At 36.6% G+C, this 22,722-nt stretch overlaps 1 protein-coding gene across 2 annotated transcripts in view; it reads left to right on the top strand.

Annotated features, from left to right (window-relative positions):
* The window catches only part of SPAG16 (sperm associated antigen 16), a 1,095,180-nt gene that overhangs the window by 499,230 nt on the left and 573,228 nt on the right, over positions 1-22,722 (top strand). For both annotated transcript variants that reach the window (XM_061384008.1, XM_061384014.1), the window contains one exon: positions 7,170-7,313. In XM_061384008.1, the coding sequence (XP_061239992.1) occupies positions 7,170-7,313 (144 nt within the window). The remainder of the gene's footprint in view (positions 1-7,169; positions 7,314-22,722) is intronic.

Raw genomic sequence — 22,722 nt, forward strand, 5'->3', positions numbered from 1 at the left:
AAGGAAATGTGAAATGGAAAATTTTTAATATTCATAACTATACAGAATTCTTGTAGACTGCTGAAACATGAAGTAACCAAATAAACTTTATTATTGAAATGAGTTTCTTAAGAATATAAATGCATAATGTGACTTTTCAAACTTGTTAAACTGTAAAGAGCTACAGCAATTTCATAATATGAAACAGTGTGTATAAAACTATGTAGCATAAAATGTTTAGCAGCTAAGGTAGCAGGGAAGTTCCAGGAGCTGTTTTCATAAATCTGAAAGTAGTTAACCTGTTTCATTGATCTTCTTTATTCCATTTACCAAAATAGTAGGGCCTGCCTCCCTCTGTCTTTGAACTTTATAAATTTCATTTTGTTGATGCTATGTATTTTAGAATGGTCTTTCTTTTACATTGTAACTAGAACTTCTGGAGGTTGTTGATGCTATGTATTTTAGAATGGTCTTTCTTTTACATTGTAACTAGAACTTCTGGAGGTTATGGAAATTATATATTGTTTAGCTTAAGAATATATTTTCTTAAGTTTTGTTTTGTTTAATAAATAAAACAGGGATACTTTTTATTTAGAAAACAGGATAAATGATATCACATTTTTTAACATGAGAAAACAAAAACATAATAAATTCAAATGATTTTCTTGAAGGCCATGGTCTGATCTTAAGAATTTTCATTTGGGAGGTAATTGGGAAATGGCCTGACTAATGCACTCACCAAAGTGGAAGTGCCCTCACCTGTGAAACAAGGATACTCGGCTCTGTAGATGATGTGAGAGTTTATTTTGCAAGATTATGAAGCTGCATATCTGCATATATGTTGACTTTTCATAAATGGTGAAAAGTGTTTGAATGTCGGTAGATAATCTTTACCCTTGTGAATGTTTTGGGTGAATTTTTCTTACAAAAATATAAATCTATGAATTTCAATGGAGCATTTATATAGAATAGGTAACAATCGTAGTGTTACCCTGGAGATAAACCAAAACACACATACAGTCTTGCCTGCCTCTTTCCTTGCCCATAATTAGGATTAAAACTACCATCCAGGTAACAAGCCAAGAGGAAGACTATTTGGTACCCCACCAGGCTCCAAATTTACTATGTGTACAAGGCTGGAAGAACACTGGACAGGGAAAATTAAAAGGAAGTGTTAGCCTTTAATGACTACCCTCTGGATAATTATTAATAATGTCATGGGCCATGTTGTGCTAAGTCGCTTCAGTCATGTCTGACTCTTGTGCGACCCTGTGAACTGTAGCTGGTCAGGATCATCTGTCCATGGGATTCTCCAGGCCAAAATACTGGATGGATTGCCATTCCCTTCTCCAGGGGATCTTCCTGACCCAGGAATCAAACCAGCATGTCTTACGTCTAACCTGATTTGGCAGGTGGGTTCTTTAACACTAATGCCACATGGGAAGCCTCCCTATTAATAATGCCAGAAACTGTGAAAATGCCTTACCTATTTAGTAAAAATGACGGGAAGATACTTTCCACATCCTGACAATACAAATCCCATATAGCTTTGAATGAAATCTATACTATTACATTTTTAAAGTGCCAGGGAAGTATTGATATTTCATATTTTCACATTTTCTTAGCTGACTTCTAAAAAAGAATGAGACCTACATCTTATTTTGACAGATTTTTCATTGTTTTGTGCACATATTTGCTTTACGGCTTTTAATTCATTTTGACTGTTTTTAAAATACTCCTCTTGGTTTAATATTTTTTATTGGTAAGAAGAATTGAGTTGACTCTACCTGAAGATAATGGTGAAAATATTAATATACTTAATATAATATTAATATATTATATTTATTATTTATTTATATATATTATTATATATAATATAAATATATAAATATAATTATAAATATATATTATTATATATTTATATAATATAAATATATTATATTTATTATTATAAAAATAAATATAATATTTATTATTATATTAATAATAATAAAATATTAATATACAACCATGAGGGTGTAGTCACTCACCTAGAGTCAAACATCCTGGAATGTGAAGTCAAGAGAGCCTTAGGAAGCATTACCAGGAACAAAGCTAGTGGAGGTGATGAAGTTCCAGCTGAGCTATTTCAAATCCTAAAAGATAATGCTGTTAAATTGCTGGACTCAATATACCAGCAAGTTTGGAAATTTGAGCAGTGGCCACAGGACTGGAAATGATCAGTTTTCATTCCAATCCCAAAGAAGGGCAATGGCAAAGAATGTTCCTACTATTGCACAGTTGTGCTCATTTCTCATGCTAGTTATGTAATGTTCAAAATCCTTCAATCTAGGTTTCAACAGTATGTGAACAATGGACCTGAAGATGTACAGCTGGATTTAGAATAGAAATGGGAACCAGAAATCAAATTGTCAGCAACCATTGGATCATTGAAAAAGCAAGAGAGTTCCAGAAAGACATTTACTTCTGCTTAATTGAGACCGTGCTAAAGCCTTTGATTGTGTAGATCACAAAAAACTGTTGAAAATTCTTAAAGAGATGTGACTATCAGACCACCTTACCTGTCTCCTGAGGAACCTGTATGCACATCAAGAAGCAACAGTTAAAAAAAAAAAAAAAGAAAATATTAATATACTAAAGTGACATCTATCATAATAATGAGAAGCTATGTGTTAAATGGCTCTAAAGCTTTTGTTCTTAAGTTACTACTGTTCATTCCGAGCTAATGTCTATTTTTTTTTTTTTTTCCCCATGCTCTTCACTTTCTCATTTTCCAGACAGGTGCTGGAGAGATCTTTTAAATAATCATCACTCATATATCAGTCTCCTACTTAAAACTATTCAGTGATGTTAGGGTAAATTCCAGTCTTCTTTTCTCAGCTTATGAGGACCCATCTGATCTGGTCCATACTTTTCACATGCACTTCATTCATCATCAACACAGTCCTTCATTCTCTGTGGTCATTCTGGCCTTCATTCTGTCCCTTGAGCACCCTTTTGCATATGCAGTCATCTATGCCTGAAACCGTCTGCCCCTAAATTGTCCTAAAGATGACTTTTCCCTCTGATTTTGCCTGGAATGTCATGTCTTCAGTGAGTACTCTAGTAACCAACCCATGGAAAATAACATTCTCCTACAAATCATTGTCATTTCACTTTTGCTTTTTCATATAGCTCAGATATTCTGTTCAGACATGTAATTGTTGCTCTTTCCCCACATTCATATGTAGGCTCCCTGAGAGTGGTGCCTCTATCTGTTTTGCATACTGTATCATAGGCTTTTAATTCATATTTATTGAAATAAAGAGTAAAAGTTGCATGTTAGAATGCTGTGTAAATCCTGATGCATATCTGAATATAAGATGCAAGTATTAACTAAGCAACAGTCAGACAAATCTTTTGTATGTTTGTCCTGGTAAGCTGGATAAAAGCATATGTGATGTGTGAGCATGTGCCGTCATTAAGTATGAGTAGATCAGTAGTCACCCATGTTCACGGGGCACACATTTTGATATTGATTCATTTTCAGCCCACTGTGCATCTTCTGTGTTGGAAATAATTAGAGCCTGTGAACTGAAGTGAAGGAAATATTTATAATGCTGAATAACCGAAAGTGAAGACAGGGGTATCTAATTAGTCTTTCTTGTGACAATCTTTTTTTTGGATTAGACTTTGAAAATTCTTAACAGTGGTGCTTGTGTCAGCGACTCTGCTGATAATTAATAGTATTCACCATACACCTACACACATTCCCTCCAAAATATCCTTGTGTAATGCCACTACCGGAAAGAACAATTTCAATTAGAGAGGAGAGCTTTTGAAATGTATATATCATGTGGTCTATTGTGAGAGATGTGTCCTATTATAAAAGAGAAAAAAATCTCTGATAGAACATGATATTTTATGTAACATGCCTGATATATTGTTTAACAAAACATTTTATGGATACGTCATCAGGACATGACTTGATTTAAGAAGCAGGACTAGCATTCACCCACGGTTTCTTTTTTTGAATCTGTAAGATGTTTTCCCATACTATTTTCACCCAGCCACAAGCTTATTAACTTGGGAATGAGGTGACAGGGCCTTTGTCTTCGAATCTTGCAATTATAATTAATAGTAAGTTAAAGGGAAGCAGAAAGGTTATATTCAAAGTTTAAAGTAAAATGACTTTGTGGCACGTAGCGCAGGTACAAGGAAGATATTAAGTGGGAACTCATTATTCTTATTAATTAGAACTTTGGGAAGACATCTTGAAAAGGAAAGTCATTTTATGGTATATTACAAGCGAGACACCTATTTGTGGACAAAACTCGGACAGGAACTATGCCGTCTTCATCTCGGCATGTCCAGGGCCTAGCAGAGGCCATCTCCAGTGACCAGCAACTACTTGATGCCGGTTGTATATACGAAGGCAGGGAGAAGGGGTCACTGTGTACATATTCTCCTCTATACCCCTCAGTGCACTCCTAAAATCTATATTATGAAAGAAACCACTGCAAATTTCCTTATGTTTGTGTGTGAAAGTATTCTGTGCGAAGCCTGCACTTTTGGCAGAGGATTTAATGTTAGAAAAAATATAGTAAAGTCTGGTGTCTCTCAAAACCACATGGAAACATCATTTTTCTCTAAATTTTTACAGTTTTAAAGACTAAATTTACTACTTATGATCTTTATAAGAGACATGTGTGGATTATAGAAGTTAACGACATGAAGGGCCAGGCTACAGTGAAGTGCAATAATGTACAGTAATAATAATAGCTAATATTTACAGAAATCTGGCCATGTTGAGATGCTGTTCCAACCACTTTCCATGTATCAGCTTGTCCTTACAACACAAGACCCTTATGGTCACCCTTTTAATATTCCCCCTTTCTACAGATAAGGAAACTGAGGCTGTGGAGATTGAATGTCATTTGCTAGTCAATAAGTTCTAGGCCAATATTAAAATCTAGGCAGGCTGGTTTCAAAGTCTCTGTCTCTGCACTAGGATGATATTCACTGAGTTTTCAATATGTGTCTAAGTCCTTCACTTAGAATGAAGGAAGTGCATTTACTTCGTCAACTCACAAACGTATGAAGGCAATAGTACATTTCCTTCTATACATGTTGGAACTATGTCTAATCACGTAAAGATCATTTAATGGACAAAGTACCTTATACTTTTTAAAGAATAGAATATCGATGTTTGACTGAAACCAATCCAGAATGGTTAGGGAAAAAAAGTCATATGTAGATAAGAGATATTTTAAAAAGAGACAGTGCTAGAAAAGAGATACAAGACAAAGAAGCCTTAGAGCATGATTAGTAGGTTCAGTTCACATTCATTTCAGGTGGTGTGGAGGGAATTGCAAAGAAGAAGGGTTCAATAGAGCCTGGAGAAACACTTCCAAACTGATTAACCACCAACAGGTTTGTGTTTATATTGTTTCCTTAACTTCTACAAACAGCTCCCCTCACAAAAGTCATTTTGGAAACATCTTTCAAAGTTTGTAAAGACGTCAGTGATTTTGGTTATCTTCACTTAAAGAGGGTAATTTATCATCTAGTCAAGTGCGCATGTGTCTGTGACCAACATACATCACACTCAGGAGCTTCAAGGATTTGGTTTGCTTTCTTATGTGTGCTTTAATGTAGGATTCATTTCAACCTGACATTTTTTTTTTTAACCTCTCATCGTATTTTTCTTCTAATTAAGTTCTATAAATGTAACCTCCCCCCAGTTTGAGCTGTGATAAATTCCTTCTCTGAATTGGCCTTCTGAAAGTCACAAACGAACATTATGATGGATTACAAAATGAATAATTTCCCTTCTACCTTGTTTATTTTGAGCAGCAAAGTGCTGGAGAAAAGGGAATTTTTTTCACTCAAAAGAAAGCCCTGCTCACAGTAGTTATGTGTCTGTGAGTTAAATAGTTCCAGCACTGACTGACCCCAACATATTTCCAAAACTGGATAGGCCTAATGGAAGGACATGATTTTTCAGCTCAGAATTTTGGGATTTAAGGATATTCTTGGAAGGAATCCAAAATGAGAAAAGGTGTGCTTTCGTGTAAGCCCTGGAGTTACTCATGTAGGTATGGACTGAGACCAGGGTTTCTTTGGGAAATTGATTTCCTAAAGTCTATATTGCAGAGGAAAGGAACAATGTCATTCATACAATGGGCTATGGGAGAAATGAATATGTAGTTTTTATTTTTAAGTCCCTATTCATTTCACTTCATTATACATGCAAGTAAATTCATTATGTCTTTGATGTGAGACAGCTGTGTTGAAATTGAACCACTTGCTGCTAATATTTAGGCTGGTATTTTAATACGTGCTTAACACAGGATGCATTTGTTCCCTTTACATTGGAAGGCACAGATGAAACTATATAAATAAGATTAAAGTATTGCCATAGATAAAATATGAGGCATTAACCTTTTAGTCTCTTGAGTTTCAAATGGTTTAGCGTCAATATTTAAATAGCCACAACAATCATAGTGTGGTTCAAGTAATACTGCTTAATGTGTTAATCATTAATTTTACATACTTCTTTCTCGGTTCCCTCTATGCCTTTATAGAGTGGGAATTGCCTCTTGCATCCTGAATTCATTACTGTGATTTGTGTACTGTGCCTTGACTGAAGCCAATTTAAGTGGCATATCAGTGTGGAATTTGAGCTCCTTTGCTTTTCATAGATAGGAGCTCATGGAGTTAATGTTTCTTTTATAGAATTTATTACAGAACTATGATAATGTGGTTATGATTTATGATCTATTCCTGGATAGTATCTGAGTTAAGATATACTACAGTCTGAAAAGAAGTTTGATTTTATATATTGTAATAAGCGTGGCTACTGGTTCAAATATCTGAACACCAAATTTTCATTGGCATAACTTCTCCTCCCTGAATGAAAAACCAGAACTATTATTTCAAGCCTGAGCATTCACCTAAATCAACCATCCCATTTTTCAGATGAGGAATGTGAGATCCTGTGAAATTAATTAGGTTGATGACATTCAGGAAGGTATAAGTTAGGGCTCTAGCCAGGAGGTTGAACCTGGCTCTTCTGACTTCTGACCCAGCATTCTGTAGCTGTCCTGCCTGGCTGAAGTGGATAACTACTGCCACTTCATTTATTCTCCACATGAAGCCATTCACTGTTCCCTTCCCCTAACAACCTTTTCTTCTCTTTCCCTGTGTAGCATCATCATGCACCCTCACAAAGACCTCCTTGTCTCCTGTGGGGAGGACCGTGTCTGGAAGATGGTGGGGCTCCCCAAAGGCAACGTGCTTCTCACAGGCTTGGGCCACACTGACTGGCTTTCAAACTGCTGCTTCCATCCCAGGTCAGTGCACACAGCTCTCAGAGCTAGTCTCATCTCTCCACGAATGCACTTGTTTACTCTGTGTCTTCATTCTGCTGTCTTTTTTTTTTTTTTTCTTAAACCACTTATTGAAGTATAAATAAAGCTATATATTTAATGTATACAACTGATAAGTTTGGAGATAAGTATACCTCCTTGAAATCATCACTGCTGTCTATACCATAAACATACCTATCATCTCCAAAAGTTTCCTCCCATCCACTTTATCTTATCATCATCATCATCATTATCCTCAAAACACTTAAGATTTGTAAATGCTAGTGGCTCAGTGGTAAAGAATCTGCCTGCAATGCAGGAGACTCTGGAGACTCAGATTTGATCCCTAGGTTGGGGAGATCCCCTGGGGAAGAAGTAGCAACTCGGTTGCCCACAGTCCATAGAGTCACAAAGAGTTGGACACAACTGAGCTACTGAACATACACACACAACCTGAGATCTGCCCTCTTTAGCAAATTTTTCAGTATTCCTTAAGAATTGTTAGTTGTGCACTCTATGGTATATGGTAGATCTCTAGGACTTAACTTGTCTTATATAAATGAAACTTGGAAGTTTATTCTGCCACTTTCCTCTCTGCAACCCCACCTCTACCACTGAATTTTGAAACATGTAGATAAATGCTCCTTTGGCTTTCCTTATATCAACTTTAGATTGATTGCTTTTGATATTTAGTACATGTAAAACTTAATCCACATGCTGATGCATTTAAGAAGAGTAATGAGCTTCCCAGTACAAGCTTCAGAAACGCTCTTTGTCCTCATAAACTCTGACAAGGCACATGAATTTCAATAATGCATAGCAGTGTTTACTTTGCGTCTGTTAATCTTGTATGTTTTCTGTTTAGAATTAAGATATCTACCAAAAAGGATCAGGAGGCAGTGATCAACTCCTTTAAAAATTCAATGATACTTAAGATGTAAAAGGGAACAAGCAGAACTGAAGGCATGGAGCCCTATAATTTTCAAGATTCACTTAATTTTTGTACCAAAAGAACCAGGGCACAGAAGGAACGAAACAAACATACACATTTTTCTGGTGGCAAGAAGGACTGCCTACTGTTGCTTGTGGTCAGCTCTTATCCCTAATCCCAGTGGTCTTCTCTTATCATCATAATGCTTAACATTTTTAAACACTCCTGCATCTGGCTCTTTCTAACAGCTTTTGGTCTAATTATTCTTGGAGACAGGTAGTTCTTAGTGAAACTTCTGAATGGTACCATTGGGAAAATTTGTTCTTTGGAGAACTTTATTTTTTGTTTGCACAGAACTTTTTTTTAAAAAAGCATCTTTGTCTTATCCTTAGTATGAAAGTCAGTGAAATTAGATTAAAATAAGAGTAAACTAAATTATTCAAAAATTTGTGTCTTAAAGAGAAGAGTAAACTAAGTTTTCAAAAAAAATTTTGAAAGTGTTCTTAAAATACAACTTTAGTTCTAGATGTTTGGATTTAATTTTTTAAACATATAATGCATTCCATACCTGATATCTGGATAAACAGATCTGCACCATCTCTTACCTCTCAGGAACATAAAGCCCATCTTGCAAGCAGAGACAGCACAATTAGAAGTGTAGTGTATCACTTACACAGCTGCTGGGCATACTAATCAGATTTCCGTAATATCCCGTCACCATGACAACCTGTGACTCTGACATTTTCTTATTAGTGTTTGACTAGCACATGGTCCTTTTAATAGATATTCCTACTTTTCCAGTCAATTACTGAAGTTAAAATGAGGTGAAATATATCATTATTCACTCATAGTATGAGTTTACAGTTAGTACTTTCTTTGGTAGAATTTTAGTAAAATGCAGCTTTTTTTCTAGTGCATGTGGGACAAAAATAATGGGAGAAAATACATTTAGCCACATGTGTTTTAAGTGAGAGATAATGAATAACGAGTGTTCTATTTGCAGAATTGACAAAAATAATGAATGTTTATTAGAAACAATAAAAAAGCTCTTTTTTTATTTGGGGTAGGGACCATTTCTCAAGTTTATATTTCAGGCCTTAGACATTTTACAATGCTTAATGTATGTAAATCAACACTGAAAACCATACATTATATATAAATATATGCATATATGTGAATATAATATTTATGTCTAAAAGCTGAAGTTCCTGCTTCCTGAAATTTGTGATACTTGATTTTTATTTTTGCTTAGATAATTTAGTCAGTAAAAAAATAATTTGTTAAAGATAATACTTTTCCTCTTTATATACTTATCTATAATCAAAGAATCACATATAAAATAAATTTGATTCAAATGCGACACTAATCTGTAGTTGGATCTTTGATGAATACATGCAGTCATAGTCTTCCTCAGAGCCCATTTTTGTGATCAGTTTGATGTTACTCCCTTGGAAGAGGTCCAGAGTAGACACATTATACACTGTTGCCTGCCTAATTCCTCTGCTCTTCACACAGAAAAATAAACCTGGACATTTTCTTTGTAATTTTTGATTGTGGTTGTCCCCAGTTGAGTATTTTCTACAACTTCCAGTTAGATGTATTCCTGATTACTATGACATTGACGCCACTGTCTCTCCTGTCACAGTAACGTCTGTCAGATTTCTTTTACGGATCAAACTTACTTAATATGAGAGTGTGATATTCACCAAGTGACTCGAACCAGTCTTAGTCATCCTATTTTCCTTGTCATAATGGACATCTTCAATACATAAACAGTAAATACAACGGTCATGATAATATCAGGCGAAAGATGAGTGACAGAAAAAAATAAACTGGGAGGGTAACTAATTATCACTTGAGGATCAGATAGGATGATACTGAAATATATAAAATAAAGCTCTTAGAAATACTAGATTTTGATAAAATTATAGTCATCAGAGTCAAATACTTCAAAGCAAATTAGTTGTTAATCTGTCAAGTAAACAAAATTACAGTGGAATTAGAGAAATTAACAGCAAGTATATTTAGTAGTATATATTGAACTTTAGTAGTATATATTGAAAGCTAGTAGAGGTGATGGAATTCCAGTTGAGCTATTTCAAATCCTGAAAGATGATGCTATGAAAGTGCTGCACTCAATATGCCAGCAAATTTGGAAAACTGAGCAGTGGCCACAGGACTGGAAAAAGTCAGTTTTCATTCTAATCCCAAAGAAAGGCAATGCCAAAGAATGCTCAAACTACCACACAATTGCACTCATCTCACACGCTAGTAAAGGAATGCTCAAAATTCTCCAAGCCAGGCTTCAGCAATACGTCAACTGTGAACTTCCTGATGTTCAAGCTGGTTTTAGAAAAGGCAGAGGAACCAGAGATCAAATTGCCAACAACCTCTGGATCATGGAAAAAGCAAGAGAGTTCCAGAAAAGCATCTATTTCTGCTTTATTGAGTATGCCAAAGCCTTTGAGGTGTGGCTCACAATAAACTATGGGAAATTCTGAAAGAGATGGGAATACCAGACCACCTGATCTGCCTCTTGAGAAATTTGTATGCAGGTCAGGAAGCAACAGTTAGAACTGGACATGGAACAACAGACTGGTTCCAAATAGGAAAAGGAGTACGTCAAGGCTGTATATTGTCACCTCATTTATTTAACTTATATGCGGAGTACATCATGAGAAACGCTGGACTAGAAGAAGCACAAGCTGGAATCAAGATTGCCGGGAGAAATATCAATAACCTCAGATACGCAGATGACACCACCCTTATGGAAGAAAGTGAAGAGGAACTAAAAAGCCTCTTGATGAAAGTGAAAGTGGAGAGTGAAAAAGTTGGCTTAAAGCTCAACATTCAGAAAACGAAGATCATGGCATCCGGTCCCATCACTTCATGGCAAATAGATGGGGAAACAGTGAGGGACTTTATTTTTCTGGGCTCCAAAATCACTGCAGATGGTGACTGCAGCCATGAAATTAAAAGACACTTACTCCTTGGAAGGAAAGTTATGACCAACCTATATAGCATATTAAAAAGCAGAGACATTACTTTGCCAACAAAGATTCGTCTAGTCAAGGCTATGGTTTTTCCAGTGGTCATGTATGGATGTGAGAGTTGGACTGTGAAGAAGGCTGAGCGCTGAAGAATTGATGCTTTTGAACTGTTGTGTTGAGAAGACTCTTGAGAGTCCCTTGGACTGCAAGGAGATCCAACCAGTCCATTCTGAAGGAGATCAGCCCTGGGATTTCTTTGGAAGGAATGAGGCTGAAGCTGAAACTCCAGTACTTTGGCCACCTCATGCAAAGAGTTGACTCATTGGAAAAGACTCTGATGCTGGGAGAGATTGGGGGCAGGAGGAGAAGGGGACGACAGAGGATGAGATGGCTGGATGGCATCACCGACTCGATGGACATGAGTTTGAGTAGACTCCGGGAGTTGGTGATGGACAGGGAGGCCTGGCGTGCTGAAATTCATGGGGTCACAAAGAGTCAGACACAACTGAGTGACTGAACTGAACTGAACTGATTGAACTTCATCATCATAAACTTTATACATGAAGAGAGATTATAGATTTTTTGAAATCATTAAGTTTTTAAAAATATATAAATCTTAAACTACAGATTGAACATAAATAGATTCTTCAAAATAACAAATGTACAAACTAAAATTTGTGAGCAAGATTGAATAATAAAAGAAAATAGCAAATCCATAACTAAAATATAATAAAATCTGAATTGTTAACAAGTAAATAAATGAATGTTGGGTCAAAGAACTATGATATCATTACCTAGCTGATAAAACAATCCCAAATACAATACTGTAAAACTTATGAGATGTAACCAGAAATGCATTTAGAGTAAAACTTGTCCCTTTAAAAGCTTTATCTTTAAATGAAAAGAAGAAAATAAGTGAATTATTTAAATTAAAAGGAATAACTGTTCAACAAATATACAGAAGCAGAGAATGGATAAATGGAAAGTAGAAATGAATGAGTTAGAATAAAAAGAGTAAATTTATATTAATAAAAAGGGTTTAAAAAAAAACTAAAAAAAATATGCCACTATAATAAAGCAAGTAGATAACTCAAAAATTGCTGGAAAAATACATGTAGGAAACATAAATATAAACCTTAGCAATTTGGAAAGAGTTAAAACCACATATGCAGAAACAAAAAATATATATATGCTTGGAATTTTGATAAAATAATAGATTTCTATGAAAATAAGCGTCTAGTCAAGGCTGTGGTTTTTCCTGTGGTCATGTATGGATGTGAGAGTTGGACTGTGAAGAAGGCTGAGCGCCAAAGAATTGATGCTTTTGAACTGTGGTGTTGGAGAAGAGTCTTGAGAGTCCCTTGGACTGCAAGGAGATCCAACCAGTCCATTCTGAAGGAGATGAGCCCTGGGATTTCTTTGAAAGGAATGATGCTAAAGCTGAAACTCCAGTACTTTGGCCACCTCATGCGAAGAGTTGATTCATTGGAAAAGACCCTGATGCTGGGAGGGATTGGGGGCAGGAGGAGAAGGGGACGACAGAGGATGAGATAGCTGGATGGCATCACTCACTCACTGGACGTGAGTCTGAGTGAACTCCGGGAGTTGGTGATGGACAGGGAGGCCTGGCATGCTGCGATTCATGGGGTCACAAAGAGTTGGACATGACTGAACGACTGATCTGATCTGATCCGATCTGATCACCAATACTGAATCAAGATGTAACAGAAACCCAGACTAGATTAATAACAAAGGAACAAATTTGAGTTCTAGAAGTTCTGCTTTTCATTCCCATCTTCTTCAGTTTTATGACTAAGTTTTAAAACCTTTATTTAAAAAGACAAAAGAAATCAGTTAATTTTTAGGTTCACTGATTTTTCTGAAGACAAGAAAAAATTGAATTGTGTTACTAATTTTACAAAACAGCATAAACAGTTCTAAATTGATTAAATGTAGCAATCCCACCACAATTATACCCCCATTTCAGTTATTGATGCGAAACTTTTAAAGAGAATGCAGAAAAGGAAATTGTATATTAAAAAAAAAAATCAGTGTACAATGACCAAGTAAGATTCATACTTGAAAAGGGTGGAATATATAAGTGATTCAGCTATGAGGACATACTTTCATAAGTATTACTAATAGTTAGACATTGAAAGTTGCTTTATGTTGGATAAAAATCTAGCATCTATACTTAAGACACATATGTCTACAAATATTGTTCATCCCCACGTATTGGAACTGATAAGGTGAATGAATTATGGAACAGCTGGGAACTAAGAAGACTTGGCAGGGGGATACCGTGGCATTAGATGAGTCAGATAAGGAATGGTATTCACAGGTAATAGGGCAAAGTGGAGAACATAAAACCAAACAGGCAAGGTACCTAAAATACCTACAATCAAAACAGGAGCAAGGCCTCTTGGTCCAAGTCTTCAGTATCTATGCAAGCCTTGTTACTTGTGCAGTTGGTATATATATTCTCAATAATTGTAAGGGCTTCCCTGATGGCTCAGATATTAAAGAATCTGCCTGCAATGCAGGAGACCCAGTCTCGATTCCTGGGTTGGGAAGATCCCCGGTGAAGGGAATGGCCACCCACTCCAGTATTCTTGCCTGGAGAATTCCATGGACAGAGTAGTCTGATGGGCTACAGTCATGGGGTCTCAAAGAGTTGAACATAATTGAGTGACCAACACATTCACTTTTATCTCTTTCACACGGTAATGGTTAGCCACATTTTTTTAAAATGGTAATGGTTTTATTTTATTAAAAATAAACACTGACATTTTATACCATATTTATAACTCAAGAAATAAAAGGCATATGGAAAACTTTTAACTATAAACACTATACAAATATTATACAGACTATACAAAATGCAGGCAATTTAAAACTCTTACTACGAAGGCTATAGCATTTCAAAATAACATTATATACAAATAAATGATTGCCATCTATTGTTTACAGTAGAAATTGGCTTTGTTTCAATCTAAGTTTGTAAGTTCCTTAGTACAACTTATTTATCAAGACACTGTATGATTTTGGAGAATGGCATTGAAATACATATAATATCATATACGAAACGAGTTGCCAGTCCAGGTTCGATGCACGATACTGGATGCTTGGGGCTGGTGCACTGGGACGACCCAGAGGGATGGTATGGGGAGGGAGGAGGGAGGAGGGTTCAGGATGGGGGACACATGTATACCTGTGGCGGATTCATTTCGATATTTGGCAAAACCAATACAATATTGTAAAGTTTAAAAATTAAATTAAATTAAAAAAAAAGACACTGTTAATAGGAATGACATGGATAACTAATCATGATTAAGTTTTTACCACTAGATGGCGATCATACATTGGTAAGGTAAAGCACCCTTTCCGTTTACTGGGTAGACTGATGAAAGGGATTCATGAGTTGCTGAAAATGATGAGGGGGTAGAATAATGTAGAGAGTGTGCATTGCCACTGCCTTTGCACTGTTGAAAGAGTGAAATGTATAATGCCAAAAAGCAGAAACCTTAAGCATAGTCCTGTGGCAAGGTAGACATGCTCTAAACTGCTAAAGTGAGAATCTTAGCTTCACATTTGCTAGTCGTGTCAGTATTCTCATCTGCAAAATGGGTATAATAATGATACCTACTTTGTAGGTTAATTATTAAGGCATATGAAAAACACTAGTTCTGTTCCCTGGAACATATATGCTCAAGAAATGTTACCCATTATTATCTTTTATTCATTGAACATATTTGAATTTAAAGTATTTAAAAATAAAATATTTCTGTTGTTTCTGAAGAATGTAAAATGTGTAATATTTGACCTGCTCTATTCACAGACATGTATTATTATTGGTCCATTTAGCTCTGAGCAACTAAAAGAGTTGTGTATCAACTTCCTGATTAATAGTAAAAGATTGATAAAACTACCTTAATAAAACATATTTTGTCTTAACCTATACCAGGTAACTGCTCCATGACAGTAACATGATTTTGAGTGTAAATACAATGTTCAGTTCTCTGGAAGCTTGAGGTTGCATTTTCTTTTCTTTGACCACAGCTTATTATGTGAAGCAGCATGTATCTTCCCAGATACCTCTATAAAATGAAAGTGATTGGGATTAGTGATTTAACAAATTCATAGTGCTGCATTTTTTTTTCCTGATTTCACTGCCTGAAGCAGAAATAGAACAGACAGCATCCTGTTAAATGTAACTTCTATCCATATAAGCTGATTTATGTATTGTGAATAAATGGGCCTCTACAAAACCCCTGATATTCTCTTTGTGGTACAAGCTGACTATTCATGTGTTTTTACAGTGCCTAAAACCTTAGTATGAAAGATCTTTGACAAGCATATAATTTAGTTATTAAAAAATAAAAGCATGGTTAACCATTTTATTTTCTATAAACATAAGCCCAGGGTTCACATTCCAAAACATAACGAAGGGATTCATGTACCAGTTCCCTAAGATTGTGATGTTCTGAGCTCCAGATGCTTTCATAATCTGGAAACCTCAGTAGATTTCTACCAAGATAATTTTGAGGTGTAACTGTTAAATAATATCATTATACTTTGTAATCTTTGAAGAGATATATGTTATGCTTCTTAATATAGTTCTTAATACAGTTTTTCATCTTCACCTGAAGAGGCTAAGCATAACAGCATACTACTTTAAGTGGTATTTTTTTGTTGTTGTTGTCTAATTCTAAAAATAATACTGGTCACCATAGAGAAAAGCGTTAAGAAAGTAAAAATTTCCCATAGTCTTACAGCTCAGTGCAAACTTGGAGAGACTGCTGAGGGCTCTCCTCAGGCAAGTGGCAGGATCTGGTTCTACGTAAGAAGCACCTTCTAAAGTCAGACTTGTTTTCATGGGACAGTGTGACAAATCACCAGCTAGGTCTAATCTCTGAGAGCCTCAGTTACTCATTTGAAAATTCAGATTACCTACTTCATAAGGTTTTTGTGAAGAATGTCTAAGAAAATGTATTCAAAACATTTAGCAGCCCTCGGCTCAGAGTAAATATTTGATAAAAGTAGCACTGTTGGTGTTTGGCAGATTCTGGTCAAGATCTGGTTTCTTCTGAAACCAGTATCTTCTCCAGGTCTACTGGCCTGTCTCTTTATAGCAAGAAAAAAAAATTGAGGAATATTATAAGTTTATTTAGGGAAGGGTATCTCTGTATCCTTGGGACATAGCTTACCTATTGAAACATTATAGAGAATCAGTAAACATTTATTTAATTAAAATGAACAAAGTTTAAAATAATAGACCAGGAATATGGCAACTTTCTCTTATATACTTAGTAGTATCGTGTGATTATAGGGATATTCTCACTAACATACACATGCAAACACACTCAATACACACCACTTGTTATACTGAGATTACGTCACCACTTAAAACCTAATATTAGTCCTTCGTTTGACACAAAAACCCTAAAATATAAAATTTTCTCTGAATAATACTGCAATGAGGATAAATTTCAGTCAGAAGTTTAATAATTAGGAGAGGAACTTCCAGAATACCAGAATAAGGACCTTCAAGAATCTCTCCTTCATAAAGCCTGGCATAAGTTGTTACAATCAAATTTATATAAGCTTCGTGTGTACAAATTATATTTTGACTTCTATATACTTTACAGAGTTCTCACCACCAAAAATTGTTTTCATCTGTCAACACACAGTTGACCCTTGTACCTATCTCACCCTTCCTTCACCTCCCTTCCTCTACGGTAACACAATTCTGTTCTCTGTTTTTGTGTTTTTGTTTGGTTTATTTATTTAATATGCCACATACAAATAAAATGGTACTTCTCTAATTTATTTCATTTAGCATAATACCCTCAATTTCCTTCCATATTTTCTCAAAAGGCAAGCTTTCACACACATTTTTATGGCTGAGAAGAGTTCCATTGTATGTATATACTACATATTCTTTATCCATTCCTCCATCATTGAACACTTAGATTGTTCCATATCTTGGTTATTGTAAATAATGTTGCGGTGACCATAGGTATGAATATACCTATTTGAATTAATGTTTTCATATTCTTCAGGTAAATACTCAAATGCAGAATAGCTGGATCATATTGTAGTCCTATTTTTAATGTTTTGAGAAATCTTCATACTGTTTGACATAGTGGGTGTTACAATTTACCTTCCCTCTGACAATGTAGGAGGTTCCTTTTTATGCATATTCTCTCCAGTGCTTGTTATTTGTTTCCTTTTTTGGAAACTCATTTAAATGTTGCTGACTTCAGTTTGCTAGTTTTTTGTTGAGGATATTTGCATGTATATTCATTAGAGATACAAGTAGTGGTTTTCTTGTGATGTCTTGTCTGGTTTGGGAATCACAATAACACACACTTCACTGAATGGGTTGGGAAGTTTCCCTCCTCTTCTATTTTTTTGGAAGAATTTGTAAGGATTAGTGTTAATTTGTGAAATATTTGGTGAATTCATCAGTGAAGCCAGCTGGTTCTGGACTGTTCTTTGAGGAATGATTTTGATTACTAATTAAGTTAGAGGAATGTTTGCATTTCACCTGTAAGTGGTAGTTGCTCAGTCATGTCTGAATCTTTGCAACCCCACAGACTGTAGCCTGTCAGTCTCCTCTGTCCATGGGATTTTCCAGGCAAGAACACTGGAGTGGATTGCCATCCCCCTCTCCAGAGGATCTTCCTGACCCAGGGATCGAACCCTGGTCTCCTGTATTGCGGGCAAACTCTTTACCGATTGAGCTACAGGGAAAACCTAATATTTCACCTAGACTACTTAATTTGTTGTCATACTGTTTCCATATTTATTGTTGCATTGTTTCTAGTTTCCTGCATCATTTTTAATTCTGTAAATTTGGTAGTGACATCCATTACTTCATATTTTTATTTGAGGTATAGTTGATTTACAACGTTGTATTAGTTTCTGGTATACTAAAAAATTATTCTTGGAGAAATATCTATTTTTGTCTTCTGCCCATTTTGTATTATTTGTTTTTTGTTATTGTGTTGTTTGAGCTTTTGTCTATTTTAGAAATTAAGCCCTTGTTTGTTGCTTTGTCTGCAAATATTTTCAACCATTCTGTAGGTTTTCTTTTCATTTTGTTTATGGTTTTCTTTGCTGTGCAGAAGCTTGCAAGTTTGACCAAGTTCCATTTGTATATTTTTGCTTTTATTTCTATTGCCTTGGGAGACTGATCTAAGAAAACATTGCTATGATTTATGTCACAGAACCTCATGAACAGAATGAAAAAGCAAAAGCATATGACACTGGAAGATGAACACCTCAAGTTGGTAGGTGCCCAATATACTGCTGGAGAAGAGCAGAGAAATAACTCCAGAAGGAATGAAGAGGCTGAGCCAAAGTGGAAACAGTGCCCAGTTGTGGATGTATCTGGTGGTGAAAGTAAAGTATGATGCTGTAAAGAACAGTATTGCATAAGAACCTGGAATGTTAGGTCCACGAATCAAGGTAAATTGGAAGTGATCAAACAGAAGGTGGCGAGAGTGAATGTCGACATTTTAGGAATCAGTGAAATAAAATGGACTAGAATGGGAGAATTTAATTCAGAAGACCATTATGTCTACTACTGTGGGCAAGAATCCCTTAGAAGAAATGGTGTAACCCTCATAGTCAGCAAGAGAGTCCGAAATGCAGTACTTGGGTGCAATCTCAAAAATGACATACTGATCTCTGTTCTTCTCCAAGGCAAACCATTCAGTATCACAGTAATCCAAGTCTATGCCCCAACCACTAATGCCAAAGAAGCTGAATTTAAATGGTTTTATGAAGCCTTAAAAGACCTTCTAGAACTAACACCCCAAAAGATGTCCTTTTTATCATAGGGGACTGGAATGCAAAGTAGGAAGGCAAGCAATACCTGGAGTAACAGGCAAGTTTAGCCTTGGACTACAAAATAAAGCAGGGCAAAGACTAATAGAGTTAGTCATTGATCATAGCAAACACCCTCTTCCAATAATTCAAAAGATGACTCTACACATGGATATCACCAAATGGTCAATACCAAAATCAGATTGATTATTTTAGCAGCTAAATATGGAGAAGCTCTATAAAGTCAGCAAAAACAAGACCAGGAGCTGTGGCTCAGATCATGAACTCCTTATTGCAAAATTCATACTTAAATTGAAAAAGCAAGGAAAACCACTAGGCCATTAAGGTATGGCCTAAATCAAATCCCTTACAATTAAACAGTGAAAATGACAAGTAGATTCAAGGGATTAGATCTGAAAAAGTGCCTGAAGAACTGTGGAGAGACTTTAATAACATTGTACAGGAGGTGGTGATCAAAACCATCCCCAAGAAAAAGAAATGCAGAACAGCAAAATGATTGTCTGAAGAGGCCTTAAATAGCTGAGAAAAGAAGAAAACCTAAAGGCAAAGGGAAAAGAAAGATATACCCATCTGAATGCAGAGTTCCAAAGAGTAGCGAGGAGAGATAAGAAAGCCTTCCTAAGTGAACAATGCAAAGAAATAGAGGGAAACAATAGAATGGGAAGACTACAGATCACTTCAGAAAATCAGACATACCAAGGGAACATTTCATGCAAAAATGGGCACAATAAAAGACAGAAATGGTATGGACCTAACAGAAGCAGAACTTATTAAGAAGAGGTCACAAGTATACACAGAAGAACTAACTATACAAAAAAGGTCTTTATGACCCAGAAAACCAGAATGATGTGATCACTCCTCTTGAGCAAGACATATTGGAGAGTAAAGTCAAGTGGGCCTTAGGAAGCATCACTATGAACAAAGCTAGTGGAGGTGATGAAATTCCAGCTCAGCCATAGCATCCTATACGATGATGCTATGAAAGTGCTGCACTCAATAGGCCAGCAAATTTGGAAAACTTAGCAGTGGCCATGGGACTGGAAAAGTCAATTTTCATTCCAGTCCCAAAGAAACGCAATGACAAAGAATGTTGAAACTACTGCACAGTTGCACTCATTTCACATGCTAGTAAAATAATGCTCAAAATTCTCCAAGATAGGATTCAACAGTACGTGAACCAAGAATTTCCAGATGTTCAAGCTGGATTTAGAAAAGGCAGAGGGACCAGAGATCAAGGAGATCCAACCAGTCCATTCTGAAGGAGATCAGCCCTGGGATTTCTTTGCAAGGAATGATGCTAAAGCTGAAACTCCAGTACTTTGGCCACCTCATGCGAAGAGTTGACTCATTGGAAAAGACTCTGATGCTGGGAGGGATTGGGGGCAGGAGGAGAAGGGGACGACAGAGGATGAGATGGCTGGATGGCATCACTGACTCAATGGACATGAGTCTGAGTGAACTCCGGGAGTTTGTGATGGACAGGGAGGCCTGGCGTGCTGCAATTCTTGGGATCGCAAAGAGTCGGACACGACTGAGCGACTGAACTGAACTGAACTGAACTGAATGGATCATCAAAAAAGCAAGAGAATTTTAGAAGAACATCTAGTTCTGTTTTACTGACTGCACTAAAGTCTTTATGTGGATGGCAGCAACCTGGGGAAAATTCTTAAAGAGATGGGAATTTCAGACCACTTTACCTGCCTCCTTAGAAATCTGTATACAGGTCAAGAAGCAATAGTTAAAACCAAACATGGAATGAAGGACTGGTTCCAAATAGGGAAAGGAGTACATCAAGGCTGTATATTGCCACCCTCCTTATTTAACTTATATGAAAGTACATCATGAAAAATGCCAGGCTGGGTGAAGCAGAAGCTGGACTCAAGATAGCCGGGAAAAATATCAATAACCTCAGTTACGCAGATGCTGCTGCTACTACTGCTAAGTCGCTTCAGTCATGTCCGACTCTGTGCAACCCCACAGACGGCAACCCACCAGGCTCCTCTGTCCCTGGGATTCTCCAGGTGAGAATACTGAAATGGGTTACCATTTCCTTCTCCAGTGCATGCATGCATGCTAAGTCGCTTCAATCCTGTCTGACTCTGTGCGACCCTATAGATGGCAGCCCACCAGGCACCTCCGTACACAGGATTCTCTAGTCAAGAATACTGGAATGGGTTGCCATTTCCTTCTCCAGATATGCAGATGACACCACCCTTATGGCAGAAAGTGAAGAACAACTAAAGAGCCTCTTGATGAAAGTGAAAGAGGAGAATGAAAAAGCTGGTTAAAAACTCAGCATTAAAAAAACTAAGATCATAGCATCTAGTCCCATCACTTCATGGCAAATAGATGGGAAAACAATAGAAACTATGACACATTTTCTTTGGCTCCAAAATCACTGCAGATGGTGACTGCAGCCATGAAATTAAAAGATGCTTGCTGCTTGGAAGAAATGCTATAAAAAACCTAGATAGCGTGTTAAAAAACAGGGACATTACTTTGCTGACCAAGGTCCGTATAATCAAAGTTATGGTTTTTCCATTAGTCATGTATGGATGTGAGAATGGGACCATAAAGAAAGCTGAGTCTCGAAGAATTGATGCTTTTGAACTGTGGTGTTGGAGAAGACTCTTGAGAGTCCCTCAGACTGCAGGGAGATCAAGCCAGTAAATCCTAAAGGAAATCAGTTTTGAATATTCGTTGGAAGGACTGATGGTGAAGCTGAAGCTCCAATACTTTGGTCACATGATGCAAAGAGCCAACTCATTAGAAAAGACTGTGATCCTGGGAAGGATTGAAGGTAGGAGTAGAAGGGGATGACAGAGGATGAGATGGTTTAGTGGGATTACTGACTCCATGTACATGAGCTTGAGCAAGCTGCTGAAGATAATGAAGGACAGGAAAGCCTGGTGTGCCACAGTCTATGGGATCATAAAGATTTGGACATGACGGAGTGACTGAGCAACAACAATGTCACAGAACGTATTGCCAGGATTCTCTTCTATGAGTTCTATGGTGTTATATTTGGGCTTCCCTGGTGACACCGTAGTAAAGAATCTGCCTTTCAATGCAGGAGATGCAGGTTCAATCCCTGGGTCGAAAAGATCCCCTGGAGAAGGAAATGACAACCCACTCCGTTATTCTTGCCTGGATATCCCACGGACAGAGGAGCCTGTTGGGATACTGGGATTGCAAAAGGGTGAGCCACCACTCAGCAACTGAATATCAACAACAATAATCTTCAAGTCAGTAAGCCATTTTGAGTTTATCATTGTATGAAGTAAGGGAGTGTTCTAACTTCACTGATTGACATGTAGCTGTCCAACTTTCTCAATAACAAATGCTAAAGAAATAATCTTTTCCCCATTGTGTATTCTGGCCTCCTTTTTTGAAGATTTAATTGACCATAGGTATGGGTTTATTTCTGAATTCTCTCTTCTGTTTCTTTGAACATTATGCCTTTTTTTGTGCAAGTATCATGCTGTTTTGACTACTGAAGCTTTGGAATATTGTCTGAAGTCTAGATGGGTTATGCCTCCAACTTTGTTCTTTTTTCCTAATGATTGGTTTTAGCAATTCTGGGTATTTTGGGTATATAAAATTCTGGTATAAATTTTAG

Source organism: Bos javanicus, chromosome 2 (assembly GCF_032452875.1).
Source record: "Bos javanicus breed banteng chromosome 2, ARS-OSU_banteng_1.0, whole genome shotgun sequence".
NCBI classification, from domain to species: Eukaryota; Metazoa; Chordata; class Mammalia; order Artiodactyla; family Bovidae; genus Bos; species Bos javanicus.